This window comes from Hippocampus comes, unplaced genomic scaffold (genome assembly GCF_001891065.2).
Source record: "Hippocampus comes isolate QL1 unplaced genomic scaffold, H_comes_QL1_v1.1 scaffold524, whole genome shotgun sequence".
Lineage (NCBI taxonomy): Eukaryota > Metazoa > Chordata > Actinopteri > Syngnathiformes > Syngnathidae > Hippocampus > Hippocampus comes.
In genome coordinates, this window is record NW_017805708.1 from 203,541 (window position 1) to 217,373 (window position 13,833).

Here is a 13,833-nt window from a genome sequence, read left to right on the forward strand (position 1 = left end):
CCCACCCTCCAACCCCCTGCCCTCACCAAACTCCCACCGCTCCCAAAAGCCGCCACCTCGAGGCGCCCAGCGTCAAGCAGCATGCAGACTGTCACCGATGCCAGTTAACATCATTTTTAATCATCCAAAAGGTCGACCTTTCTTCTGCTCGCGCTCATTTGCTGATAACAGCCCAGTGGATGCCGCATTCCTCCGGGCCCTACCTGGGTAATGCGATCCCCGAAAATATTCCAGCTACCTGATTAAATTGTGTTTTTTTTCTTGACATACGCTCTTGAGCACAAGAGAAACTTGAGAGATGTGCCTTGCTGATGACCGCAATGATAACGCGGTAGAACTAGCATCGTTACGACCAGCAACGTTATCTTCAGGCTGACTCTTCTGAGTATCGAATCACTGTTTTTGTTTGGATTCGATTTGGTTTTGTTTTGTTTCATAGTTGACTGACATGGTTCTGTTCCATCTGTGACCAACAGGGGGCATCGGAGGGCTTCTCCTCCAGCGTCGCACCTGTTGGTCATCACGCCATTAGCTCTTTTCTGTTAAAAGCACAACCACGGCGACTACTCTTGGTTGGATCGTTGGGGTTTTTCAGGACTGATTCACTTTGTTCAGCCCCTGTAAATATTTGTTTATTATTTCGGGGTAATTCACATCATGAATGGGCGGAGACTAACAGAAAGACTGAGGGGGGACATTTTCTGATGTTTAAGTCTCATGACCCAGGATACTTTTGCAATCGCAACGCAGAAGGCTTAGCGACTAATCAGGCCAGCAGGAATGCGGAACAGCAAGTGTGAGGAGTAAGAGTGCTGGCAAATATGCCAAGCAGCGTTCAATGTGGAGTTCCATACGTCTCAGCTCACCTGACAATGAATGGATGGCGGTTCTGTCTGCTTTCCACATTGCCTTTTTGTTCGATTTCACTTTGAGGCTTGAGTTACATTTTTTGACCAGTGGTTGGATGTTGCATCGCTGGCCGTGACCTGGTCAGCTTGATGTCAGGCCTCCAACTTGGATAAATCCGTCTCTTGTTATTCACACGCTCCGAGTGGGAGGAAGAAAAGCTGTTCCAGACATTTCCGTGTGGTTCACTGACAAATCTGTTTAGTTCTGCATGGGAAGTGTTAGCGTGCTTGGATGCAAATAAAAACAGTTTGCAAGCGTGCCCGCTCCCTTCCTCACAGCTGTTTGCTGCCTCGATTCCGGCTTTTTGGTTCAAATTGTTAGTGTGATATTTTTAGTGAAGTGGTTCCTGAGTCATGAATTTTTTTTTTCAGGTTTGGCCAATTATTCCTGGTTGAGAATTGCAGGTTGAGTGAGCGAGCAGGAGACCGGTTGTGATTTGGGGTTTGGCTTTGACACAGCAGCGAGTGGTAGCGGTAGGAGGCAGGTGGGGAGAAGATTGAATAATACATATCGGGAGAGTTGGGACGCATTCGAGGTCCAAACATTAGCCAGAAAGTGCTCCATTAAGTTGTTGGAATGACAGATTGGTTCACCTTGATATCGTGGCTGCAAGCAGTCACGCCATCGTTTGATGAATACCCAGTGGAGACTTCAAAGTTAGACCAAATGCATTCCAAGAAACTGTTCAACATCAAGTTTGAGGTCCAGACATTTGTTCTCCAAATGTGGACCATAATTCCATCCGGTTTCTAAACGCACCCTCATTCGTTTCCTGATATCGCACCCAGTGCGACGCCCTTTACACTCTTATGGAATTCGAGTCTTCCTCATACACTGAAATTAAAAAATATATTTCTGAGTGCTACCGGGTGCTCCTGAACCAATACAAATGTTTCATCCATGCCCATTTTTAGACAGCAGAAAGTAGAATGAACACAAACAATAAAGAAAAAGTTTTGTCTGACACTCATAATCTGTTCTTTTACCCACTTCACTTTTTCTTTTACCTGTTGCCCCCCGAGTAGATTCAACCTTTCGCATATGATGAATCTATTTCCTGTGGGCTTCATGTATCGTCCCTTGACAATAGCAAAGTAATGAACATTTTTCCAAGATCCCAAGCCAAGATAGACACTCAACACATACATTCAAGCAATCAATCTTTGTTGCAAAAATATTTGACTCTCACGGGATGCTCAGTAAAGCCCATGTCCTGTCGTACTTCTTGGAAATGTTTTAGAGCTTTGACTGCGGGAGCACTTTGTGGCGATTTGGTGCACACACACGCCGCGAACGTATACAAGAGTGCTTATTCTGGCCGGGGGTGTGTTTGGTGTCCTCAATTCAGATGGTCATGGTGATGAATGAAGGAGGTCATGACCATGTTACTCTCTGCAGGGGCACGCAAGGGGTGTTTGATCATCACCAAACACGGGATTTACCGAATGATAAGTACAGAGTAGTTCTGAGACTCAAAGACCATGTCAAAGGAGAAGAGGTTTTAATGGCAGATAAATCCACTAAATATTATACTAAATATCTGGAGTCAATTGTTGTTTGTGTGTTGGGCCTTTTTTTTTTTTTTTTAAAGATAATTGACAATTTCAAGAATGCATTGGCGGGTCACAAATTAAAACATTTCGAACACACAATTTAGAATTTTTATTCCACCAGACTTTGTTAATGAGAACTTCTATTCAAATGACTTCGGTGAGGATGGACCAACAGATGCACTGCCTGGATATTCAAATATCCACCAGGCATAGACAAACACTGACATCTAGCGTTGGCATGGAGACCTGCGAGTTCATAATAATAATAATCATCATTTAAAAAAATAATCAGTAACTTTAATTTGATACATACAGTAGATCTAGAATTTGAAAATTGTAGTCACAAACGATTAATGTTTTTTCATTTTCCTTTATAAAATATAATATGGAGTGCTTAGAGTTATATGGTGCAGTAAGAGGAGATATTGCTTGCCCAGCTTCTACATTTCAAAAGAAGAAATGAAAAAAAAGAGCAACACTGAAAATAAAATTTGAATTAATTTTGATTTACCTGAAGAAATGTCATGTGAATATAGTGAGATGTAATCATGATGATGAAAAGAATATGATAAGATGACACATTTTGAATTGTTAATTGGTATCTTTGGAAGACCACACTTAGTTTAAGCAATTCCCTTCCTGGGCGTTTTTGTATGATTTGACAGTAATGTTGAACTTACCGCCACCTTTCCCCTTCAGACAGGTTTGCTTCTCCTTTGATTTGCTGTGCAGCCTGCGAACAAGGATCCGAATTCATCCAGGGTGGCAGAGAGCAGTTCTGAGAACAGAGACACAGTGTACGATCAAGGCTCTCCCAGTCTTACATAATGTCAACACAATTAGCAACATGAACTTCCGAAGGATTCGAGTAAATTCGAATGCAGCGGGCCAAAGTGCCAGCCTGATAAAATTGCTTCATGAGTGCATGAGGAGTCCGAGAGCCAGGACAACACAGATAATTAAGCAAATTGACTTTTTGATCAAAACAGTCTGTGTAAGATAAAGCAGAAAATAATGTGAAAATATATATATATATATATATATATATATATATATATAAAATGGATTTTTGGGGAGGTGGAGCCCAGACCGGACTCTCTTGAAAACCTTGCACACGTGTCCACATAATTCCAAAGAAAGGCTGCTTTGCAAAAAAAAAATAAAAAATTCCAAGCTCCACAAACATTTTACTGTAAATTAAATGTAGTAAATATCACCAGATATGTAGATTATTAAATATATAAACTGTGAAACTGTGTGCATTTCTCCATAGACTTATTTTGCAAGTCAAACAATTTTGCTCAGACGACCTAAAAATACGAATGCCATTTTGAGCCTGCTGGTTGGCCCTGTGTGGCAAATTTGAAATCACCCGTTGATTCTGAAAGTCATAAACAGATTAGATTTGACCTGGCAACACATAGAGGATGAAATACTGATGGAGCAAAACAATCGAACATAGTCGTACTAGAAGCAATGCAATCAAGAGAAATGTTAAAAAAAATTGAGAAATAAATACAATTTAATTGCACAATATTGGGATTTAGGTTGTAAATGTACTTTGGTGCTTCTGACAGTGTTTAGGTCAGTGGAGGCTTTGCTGGCCTTGAGGCCTCACAAAGCAGTCACACTATAATTCCTCTTTTATATATTTTTCTGTTTCTTGCTCGTTTCATTTTTGATATCAATACTTTGCATACATGTTTGTACTAGAGAAGAAGTTCAGTTCATTCAGTGTCATTGTTCACAGTGACAATAAAATGCATTTTTATCTCGTCGAACCCGAACGGCAACAAACGTTTCCATATCTGTCCAGCAGGGGACGCTAAATGTTCACATTTGCGTGGCCAAATCAATCCCACAATCCCCACACAGCGGCGGTGGATGCATTTGAATGGTTCAAAAACTTCCGAAACGCCAGCGAACGCTTAACAAGAGTTGGCCTTGTACAGTGCAACCAGTTTTTCACCACTTGGACTGACAGATCTGAAGAGAATACATGCCACCTGACACACTGCCTTGGTTGGTATTTAAATGCGGCGTTTGAATATCGATAGTGGCTCGGTGGTACCGGTACAGTACTATTTCAGGCAGAGATGTCAAGACAGAGGTGAGATTGTTTTGATGGGAGTTTATCACCCTGGATCCAAAGAAAGCTACCGCTGTCTCACTGATGAGTCATACAGACACAGGGTGTGTTTGTGTGTGTGTGAGTGTGTGTGAGAAGAAAAAACGCTCTTACTAAGAACAGGTACTGTACTGCAAGAGAGAGAGAGAGAGAGAGAGGGCTTCCTGACTTGGCCTCATATACTCGCTCACATCATCTACACATGTACCTAACTGAGAAGTTGTCGTTTGTCATACCGTCCACAGTCATGTGAAGTGGCGGCACGGTGGTCGACTGGTTAGCACATCCGCCTCACAGTTCAGAGGTGCAGGGTTCGATTCTGCCTCCTGTGTGGCGTCTGCGTGTTCTCCCAGTGTCTGCGTGGGTTTTCTCCGGGTTCTACGGTTTCTTTACACATCCGAAAAACATGCATGGCAGGTTAATGGAACACTCGAAATTGTCCCTATTGTGAGCGGCAATGTTTGTTCGTCTATGTGTGCCATGCGATTGACTGGCAAACCGTGCAGGGTTGTCTCCCCCCGCCTACTACCCGAAGACAGCTGGGATAGGCTCCACCACGCCCGCGACCCTCGTGAGGAAATGCGGATAACAAAAATGGATGGATGACGTGAAGTTGTGCAGCAGGTTTCTTGCTCACGTCAGCTTCTTCTTGTCATCGTCGTCATTGTGGCTATTTTTAACAGCTTTCACTCCTGCTTCCAGCCGCCGCTTATGATGACTCAGGAATAGAAATTTTCTCTGTGGCATAAGGGCATGCTCAGTATGATCGTAAAATAACCCCGGATGATAACCCATTTTAATGTGTTTGTTAATCGACTCTAGTTTCCACTCTGGGTGCCGATCTCACACCTATAGAGAATGTGTCATCGAAATTGAACCTAACATGCATGTTTTTAGTAAGTGGGAGTTAGGAATGCTCAGAATCAACCCCCAAACCACAGATCGATGAGTCACTAGCTAACCACTCGCCTCTTGCCCAAAGACAGCTGAGGATGACCATAAGGAGGACGAGCCCTCTACGAAATGGTGTATTGTTTATGTTGTACTGAGCAGCCAGGACACTGTTGAGATAAGTTCCATTTCCTGTTCTTACGTCATCATCAATATTTTTTTCCCTCATCTTCACAGACATTTTGTCCCATGCATTTGTCCTCACATATGTGCAAAAATGACCTGAAAGTTTGACTTTTGTTGTGCCATTCGGTGCCATAGCTTGGGAACATTTAATAACTGACGAGAGATTCCTTCAAAGTGCGAGGTCAACCGTGTATTCTTGGCAGAGGTGTATCACTGAAAGGGGGTAATTCATTTTTACGAGCTACTCTGCGCATGCATTCTCATTTGCATTTTTATGTGTTGTGTTTCTCGTTTTATGTGAAAATATATATATATATATATATATATATATATATATATAAAATGGATTTTTGGGGAGGTGGAGCCCAGACCGGACTCTCTTGAAAACCTTGCACACGTGTCCACATAATTCCAAAGAAAGGCTGCTTTGCAAAAAAAAAATAAAAAATTCCAAGCTCCACAAACATTTTACTGTAAATTAAATGTAGTAAATATCACCAGATATGTAGATTATTAAATATATAAACTGTGAAACTGTGTGCATTTCTCCATAGACTTATTTTGCAAGTCAAACAATTTTGCTCAGACGACCTAAAAATACGAATGCCATTTTGAGCCTGCTGGTTGGCCCTGTGTGGCAAATTTGAAATCACCCGTTGATTCTGAAAGTCATAAACAGATTAGATTTGACCTGGCAACACATAGAGGATGAAATACTGATGGAGCAAAACAATCGAACATAGTCGTACTAGAAGCAATGCAATCAAGAGAAATGTTAAAAAAAATTGAGAAATAAATACAATTTAATTGCACAATATTGGGATTTAGGTTGTAAATGTACTTTGGTGCTTCTGACAGTGTTTAGGTCAGTGGAGGCTTTGCTGGCCTTGAGGCCTCACAAAGCAGTCACACTATAATTCCTCTTTTATATATTTTTCTGTTTCTTGCTCGTTTCATTTTTGATATCAATACTTTGCATACATGTTTGTACTAGAGAAGAAGTTCAGTTCATTCAGTGTCATTGTTCACAGTGACAATAAAATGCATTTTTATCTCGTCGAACCCGAACGGCAACAAACGTTTCCATATCTGTCCAGCAGGGGACGCTAAATGTTCACATTTGCGTGGCCAAATCAATCCCACAATCCCCACACAGCGGCGGTGGATGCATTTGAATGGTTCAAAAACTTCCGAAACGCCAGCGAACGCTTAACAAGAGTTGGCCTTGTACAGTGCAACCAGTTTTTCACCACTTGGACTGACAGATCTGAAGAGAATACATGCCACCTGACACACTGCCTTGGTTGGTATTTAAATGCGGCGTTTGAATATCGATAGTGGCTCGGTGGTACCGGTTGGGATGGTTAAACGGAAAGGTTTTGAGCGGCGAGTTTGTTCACACTTAGCAGCCTTGCTAAGTTGCTTATGTTTCATGGCTAAGTTCAATGCTAACAGCTGCAGGTGGCTAGCTGGAGACTTTTAAGTTCATCGGATGTTACCAACTCCGGTGTTGTAAATGTCACGCGATGATCTGCTGCCGTGTTGTTGTTACCACGGTTGAGAGGAGTATTTTATGGTAAGGAGGACATCTGTTAAGCTAGTTGAGCTAATGCTAATACGAGCAGCGTAATAGGAATCCCGTTGTGTTTGCGTTTGGCGTGTTGTTTTTGTTTTTTTTTGGGTGCGGATCTAATTTGCATAGCTACGAACTACATTCAAGTAATACCATTAAACGAAGACCCATTTCTGTCCGTCCACGATTTGATATCTGACACATCGCCCTGTACTATTTTTTTTCTTCTCCTTTTATAGTGTATCTAAATTGTGACAAGTGCTTTTCTATCAGCGGCAGTTCCCAAAGGTCAAGAAAAAGCCCTCCGATGGCCTCTTGTGATCTCGCCTGCATCTTTCAAAGACCATGAAGCAGGTATGGAGCGTGTCCTCCAGTAGCATGTCCTATTGTGTAAACAGCGTGTTTTGTTTAGAAATGCCTCGTGACAGTGAACTAGTACATTGTAGTGCAGTGGTATTGTTGCAGTAGAGACGTGGCCGTAGTGGCCTCATCCCCTATCCTTCTGTTTTAGGTGGATATTAGAAATAAGGACGAATTAGATAAGGAAAGGTAAGTCTTTGATCCATGTCTCTAGGGATGTGTCACACAGTTAACCCCCTTTAGTCACTGGACCTTCAAAACACCTCTTTATAATCTGGCATTGACTTACGGTTTCTTACAATGATGTGAAATGCAAACATATTTCCCCTTATCGACAGATACAAAGTGCACAGTCCGGGCAAGGAAAAGAGGTCCTCACTTTACAAGAGGAAGAGGTCTGTATCCCTGGAGGTGGGCTTGAAGCTGCACCGTAAAACATCCAATGTTGGTCGAGCCCGTAACCCCGGCATGGCCAATAAAGAAAATGAGGTGACATGCTCGGATGTGCGGGGCAATCACTACAAAGTTAACTACAGCCCTCCTGCGAGCGCCGCGGTCTCCAAGATGGCAGGGCCCAGCTCCAAGTACAATGACTTTACTGAGGTCAGAATCCTCAGTTGAAGCATCAACTTGAGACCTTATTTTGCTCTAGTAACAAACACCCTTTCTTTGTTTTCCCATAGCTGTCAAAGGACCACGAAGCAGTGTCTCACATCCTCTTCGGAAGGAATCTTCGACTTAAAGTGGCCCTAACGCTATGGCGAAGAAACGCTATTGAATTCGTGGCTTATCTAATTATGTACAACGCTCGCTGTTCATACTGCACGTTTTGTTGTCGGCACTTTGAATTTTCATTGAAATCTTACCTCAGCGCTCTCTGATCCACAGAATTCAAGACACAGGAGTGCTGCTTGATCTGTTACCCTTCATAACAAACGAGTGAGTCTCTGATTTTCCCGGGAGTTGTGATTGTTTTTGAGACTCAAACTTTTACCATCACAAGGCCCTTACCTAAAAAGATTTCCTTTTTTTTCTTTTTGTTTGTGTGTGTTTCGTCAGCCTTCAAACCGAAGCATCGTGTTTTTCTATCGGATGCTGTGTTGACCTCATACCCCAAGTCAAAGTGATTCTTACCAGCAAATATGAAGAGTAAGTGCCGTGTATTTAAGTGGCTCAATGACGGTCACCCACTGGTGTAAAGTGACTGTTTTCACTCACCCAGTTTGTATTAGCAGAAAAAAAAGAGCTGCTCTCGTACATCATTCTACTGAAAAATCATAGCTGATCTTTTCTTGTTGACATTTATGTATGTTTTGTCCTTTATTAGACACATAATTGTGGGTTTACACTGGGTTCAGGCTGTCATCAGGAAATGGTGGCCAGACCTTTCAAAGACAGAGAAAAGACTGCTGGACAGTTTGGACAACAGGTGGGAGCTTCATGTTGATATTGCGTGGCTGCCGAATAGCACGAGCTATTCTTTCCTTTTGCTTCATCGTGTAACTGGTCATGCAAGATAAGACCAGCATGTGATTACGCTGCTACTGAAGTAGATTAAGGTTGCTTCGAGGGGAAAAAAAGACCAAAGTCAACACATGCCGCGTTGGTTGATTTTGTGTTTTTTTTCCTTCCCACCCCAGAAACATTGTGGTCTTGAAGCAACGTCTAAGAGACTTGTGGAAGGACGGAGCCAGGCTATGTCTGGTTTCGGGTTCTACTGGCGACCTGGCAAAGGTGAGGAAAAAAAAAAATCATTGTCGTCGATGTCTTGGGGTGTCGACCAAAATGTTAGTTGGGATTTTGTCAGACCACGTAAAGCTGTTAATCTTGTTTAGATGCTCAATTTCCAGCTTAGTGAATGTGTGCTGTACTGTTCGTAGTGGCCCTCGCATTAAGAAAAGATAACATACTTGAAGCCTGTTAAGTTGTTTATCTTGGACAAAATAAATGATTGTTAAAACAACCCGCATCCTGCTGCTTTAGGATGTGCGTAGTCCAGCCAGTTGTTAACAAGCCTACACCTGCTCGGTATGTGAAGAAGCTTCACAGGTTACCAGATTGGTTGTTTCATTGAGTATATGCCAGAATGGGTCCAAATGTGGCTACTGTATACACTTAAACATTTTAAGTTGATTACATTTGCACTTCAACATGAGACCATTTGTGCTACTTTTGCATGACACCGTGGCCCAGTACAACAGGATTTTCAACCAAATTAAAATTTCAAGATGAACTCTTGAGTTTTCTTGTATTTCTTTCTTCTGTAAATTAATTTTAAAAGTATGTACCTTGTAGCGGCACGGCGGTCGACTTGGTTAGCACGTCGGCCTCGCGGTGCAGAACTGCAGGGTTCGAGTCCGGCTCCGGCCTTCCTGTGTGGAGTCTGCATGCTCTCCTCGTGGCTGCGTGGGTTTTCTTTGGGTACTCCTTCCTTTCACATTACAAAAACATGCGTGGCAGGTTAATGGAGCACTCTAAATTGTCCCTAGGTGTGACTCTAAGTGTGAATGATTGCTCGTAGATGTGTGCCCTACGATTGGCTGGCAACCAGTTCAAGGTGTACCGCGCCTACTGCCGAAGACAGCTGGGATGGGCTCCAGCACGCCCGCAAACCTTGTGACGATAAGCGATTTAAGAAATGGATAGACGTTACTTCTTTTGGCCCATCCTCCCCAGTTAGTCTTACAGTTGTGTATATTAATATTAGCACTTAGCAGTGTTTTACATGCAGCCAATGGTATTAATGTTCCTGATCTCAATGTTGCAGGCCATCGAGGCGTACGTCCTTCAGCTGCCCTGACTGTTGTCCATGTAGCACTCCGAGGATGTGACCACTACTGCCGGATCACGGCTGTGTTGTCCGTATGGATGATAACATCCTGCATCAAGACTGGATCAATGTTTTGTTACTCAAAACCTCCAAACTGAAAATGAACTTGACACATCAAAAAAAACTCGTTATCGCTGGAGACACTTAAAGCAGGGCTGGGAGCACATGTCTGCAGCCGAAAGCACAGCGAGTGACTGCTTCACATTGAAGTGGACCGTCTCAGGAAAAGGGGGACATATCGTGGACCTCCATGAGACTGGATATATGTCACTCTATGTAGTGCCAAGCTTGTTGTGTCTCACTACATCACTTGTCGCCAAGGAATGCAAATGCACTTGGATTCATGAATGGCCCGCTGTTTGGATGTTTCTAACCTGCGTTCTTTGGAATCAGGAACTTGAAGAGTTGCATCAGTCTTAAGTTATGAGTGTGCATCATGTGTGTTCTCCATGTGTGTCATTTGAACTTGATGTCAAGCCAATTTATTTTAATCTTTTAAATAAACATGAGTAAAATATTTTTTCCCTCTACTTTGTTATTATGGTTGCCGTCCACGGGGGTTTTAGCCCGAAATGAAACCATTCCATAAAGGGGCAAAATATAAAACGCCAACAAAAAACATCGCATTACGAGAAAGCGCCCTTCAAAAATAAGCGCTTTTATTACATCATCATCAGACAGGAAGTTGGAAAAAAAATAAAGCTTTGGCTCTGAGGTGACGTCATTGTCCGTGCCGGCAGCAGATGCGCAGTTCACAACTCGAAGAACAAGTTCATGCCGACGCGCTCGCCTTTTAAGCCGATTTTGATTGAATATTGACAGTTACGGTTTCCAGCATGGGAAGAATACACCTCTCGTGGCTTTTCCTTCAGGCTGCGCTCGTCGTGGCTTCGTGTTTCACCGATATGGAAACTGGGCCTGGTGCAGGTGTATCGACGCAGACCACCGCCGCAGATCGGTTCAAAATCGAGGGAAGGGCGATCGTTCCAGGGGTAAAAACACAAGACTGGGTCTCCACGGCGCGAGTTCTTGTAGACGGTGAAGACTACGTGGGTTTTTTGAGGTACAAATCCTGAACTGATATATGTGCTGACGAAATAACTGCAACGTAGCATTAGCGAGCTAGTTAGTTTCCACCGAGCGAATTTGACATTATTTGGCCCTCGCACGACTCGTCCTTCCAGGCTTTGCTAGTTTACTGCAAAAACTACATTTTAATTCAACTGCCATTTTCGACTCGTCTTTGTCATATGGAACACTGTTTACGATTTGGAGAGGTCAGGCCTGGCAGCGTCCGTTTGGCTAATGCTAGCATAACAAACAAGCAGCTAGCAGAGAGTCGTTTGACTTTGGGAAATAAAAGTAAATCACGTACGTAACGTAAAAAAAGCACGCTTATATACACTTACAGATAAGCACAGAATAATCCCAACAAAGCAAATACCTAGTCACGTAGTCAAGGTCCGGTCCTCGGGGGTCGGTGTCCTGCATGTGTTCCATCGCCTGCAGCAACACACCTGATCCAAATGATCAGCTCCTGATCATTTGAGGACCGGACTTTGACACCTGTGACCCAGTGCATCATTTTCTATTTACAGTACCTCTGATTCATTAGAAATTAGTGGCGTGGAGTTTTGTCAGTAACACTGGTAATAAATATTATATTCCCCTTCTGAACACATATTACATGTATTTTCAGGACATAGACGAACAGGACGCTGTGTACCAGTGGTTAGCACGTCTATGTAACAATTAAGCATTTCTCTGTGACTTTGCATGTTTTCCCTTGATGCTCAAGCTTCCTGCAATTGACTGGTGACCAGTCCAACCCCTCACCCAAAGTTAGCTTGGATACGCTCCATCATATCTGTGACAAGCACTGTAGAAAATGGATGCACAGATTGACCAGATTGTGGTCTATACACGTTACTTACATTTGTTTTACGCTTCTTTTGCAGAATGGATGGGAGTTTTGCAGTCAACGATGTCCCCTCCGGGTCTTACGTTGTAGAAATTGTCACTCCAGGATACCGATTTGAGCCTGTGCGTGTTGATATTACATCCAAGGGGAAAATGAGGTAAGTGCCGCCCGCCCATTTAAGTCTTAGTTTGTTTTCACTTGCCCTGCTTGAGTTGTCACTTACGTTGCTGTCTGTTGTTCTACAGAGCACGCCTTGTGAACTACATTAAGACTTCAGAAGTGATCCGCCAGCCATATCCTCTCCAAGTAAGAGCAAGTGGCTTACACAGCTACTTCATGAAGAGGGAAACCTGGGGCTGGACTGATTTCCTCATGAACCCAATGGTAAAATATTAACCTATTGGTCACAATCAGAATAATAATTTTGTTTCACGCTTCTGCACAGATGGAATATATTGTGGTCGACTGTGACCAGTTGTCTTTTGTGACCTGTGCGACACAGTTATGTGCTGTATTTATTTATCTAAAAAAAAAACTTAACAGTAAGAAAAATGATTTTCATATTCGAGCTGTAATGGCTTACCGGTATATGTCCTGATGGGGGCAGTGTGGTGGTAGACTAGCATTTGTTTCTTGCTCCAATATTTTAATTCTCCAACTTTGTTGCACGTGCAGGTTATGATGATGGTGTTGCCATTGCTGATTATTGTTCTACTGCCCAAAGTGGTCAACACTAATGACCCCGAAATGAGGAAGGTAAGAAGATCCTTTAAAAAAAAAAAAAAAAAGAAGTGGGAGGACATGTAATGTATTCTTAAAGGAGCAAATCAATTAACCTGATTTCATAGGGATTTGACTCCTTCGATTGGCTCACTAACGTCAGCGATGTGGTAAGCGATGTTTTCTTACTTTCCGTCACAGGAAATGGAGCAATCCATGAACATGCTCAACCCCAACCCCGAGCTCCCAGATGTGTCTGAGCTCATGACAAAGCTCTTCTCGGGCTCCAAGGGCTCCAGCAAGGCGGGCGGTAGCAGCAAGGGCACCAGACCAGCTGTCAAGAGGAGGTAGTACACATAGCTCATATGCCTGGAGAAAAAGCACGTCAAGTCACGTACGCAGGATTGTTAAGTGTCCCCCCCTGTACAGTTCTCTCTATGAACAAATGTTAACTATTTAAAATGTACAAATACATTTTTTTTTTGTTTATTCAGTTCTAACAGAATTCACAAGCAGTTTTTCTTCACTTGCTGCCAACGTGTGATTGTAATTCTTTCCAATCTTTTCTGTGCTGATCCTTTGGTGTGCTTTGCTGCTAATTCCACAACATCTGTACACGTTGAGGTATTTTTTTTTCAGTCATGTGACTGTGAATGAGGATACATTGAATTAACTTTAAAGACTGAAAAGCTTGGATAAATAAATTGCAACTGTCTGTAAAAACAATGATTCCATGTGTCTTGTGTGAAAGTTATCCTATTT

The 13,833-nt window shown here is 42.7% G+C and overlaps 2 protein-coding genes across 6 annotated transcripts; both read left to right on the forward strand.

Annotated features, from left to right (window-relative positions):
- The first annotated feature begins 4,323 nt into the window (after nt 1-4,323).
- katnbl1 (katanin p80 subunit B-like 1) lies at nt 4,324-10,950 on the forward strand. 5 transcript variants are annotated; one of them, XM_019883114.1, is made up of 10 exons: nt 4,324-4,484; nt 7,480-7,594; nt 7,752-7,789; nt 7,939-8,203; nt 8,284-8,399; nt 8,489-8,539; nt 8,660-8,749; nt 8,928-9,029; nt 9,241-9,334; nt 10,368-10,950. In XM_019883114.1, the coding sequence occupies exons 2-10, from the start codon at nt 7,586-7,588 to the stop codon at nt 10,398-10,400; spliced, it is 798 nt and encodes a 265-aa protein (XP_019738673.1). In that variant the 5' UTR covers nt 4,324-4,484; nt 7,480-7,585; the 3' UTR covers nt 10,401-10,950. The 5 variants fall into 5 exon arrangements, 4 of the variants coding, with proteins under 4 accessions (XP_019738673.1, XP_019738675.1, XP_019738672.1 ...); XM_019883116.1 differs by having other exon boundaries at nt 7,514-7,594; XR_002169832.1 differs by lacking the exon at nt 4,324-4,484 and adding an exon at nt 6,807-6,970 and having other exon boundaries at nt 8,959-9,029.
- Nucleotides 10,951-11,121: 171 nt separating this feature from the next.
- emc7b (ER membrane protein complex subunit 7b) lies at nt 11,122-13,800 on the forward strand. The gene is made up of 5 exons (XM_019883117.1): nt 11,122-11,493; nt 12,389-12,508; nt 12,597-12,735; nt 13,027-13,107; nt 13,273-13,800. Exons 1-5 carry the CDS (start codon nt 11,267-11,269, stop codon nt 13,420-13,422), a joined length of 717 nt encoding a protein of 238 aa, XP_019738676.1. The 5' UTR covers nt 11,122-11,266; the 3' UTR covers nt 13,423-13,800.
- The last annotated feature ends 33 nt before the right edge of the window (nt 13,801-13,833 follow it).

What these genes read in the sequence shown, in the direction of transcription:
- katnbl1 (XM_019883114.1), top strand. An exon ending in GACGAATTAGATAAGGAAAG is followed by an intron (nt 7,790 to 7,938) that starts GTAAGTCTTTGA and finishes CCTTATCGACAG; the next exon opens with ATACAAAGTGCACAGTCCGG. An exon ending in TTCGTGGCTTATCTAATTAT is followed by an intron (nt 8,400 to 8,488) that starts GTACAACGCTCG and finishes TCTGATCCACAG; the next exon opens with AATTCAAGACACAGGAGTGC.
- emc7b (XM_019883117.1), top strand. Translation starts at nt 11,267, where the DNA reads ATGGGAAGAATACACCTCTCGTGGCTTTTCCTTCAGGCTGCGCTCGTC. An exon ending in GACTACGTGGGTTTTTTGAG is followed by an intron (nt 11,494 to 12,388) that starts GTACAAATCCTG and finishes CTTCTTTTGCAG; the next exon opens with AATGGATGGGAGTTTTGCAG. An exon ending in ATTTCCTCATGAACCCAATG is followed by an intron (nt 12,736 to 13,026) that starts GTAAAATATTAA and finishes TTGCACGTGCAG; the next exon opens with GTTATGATGATGGTGTTGCC.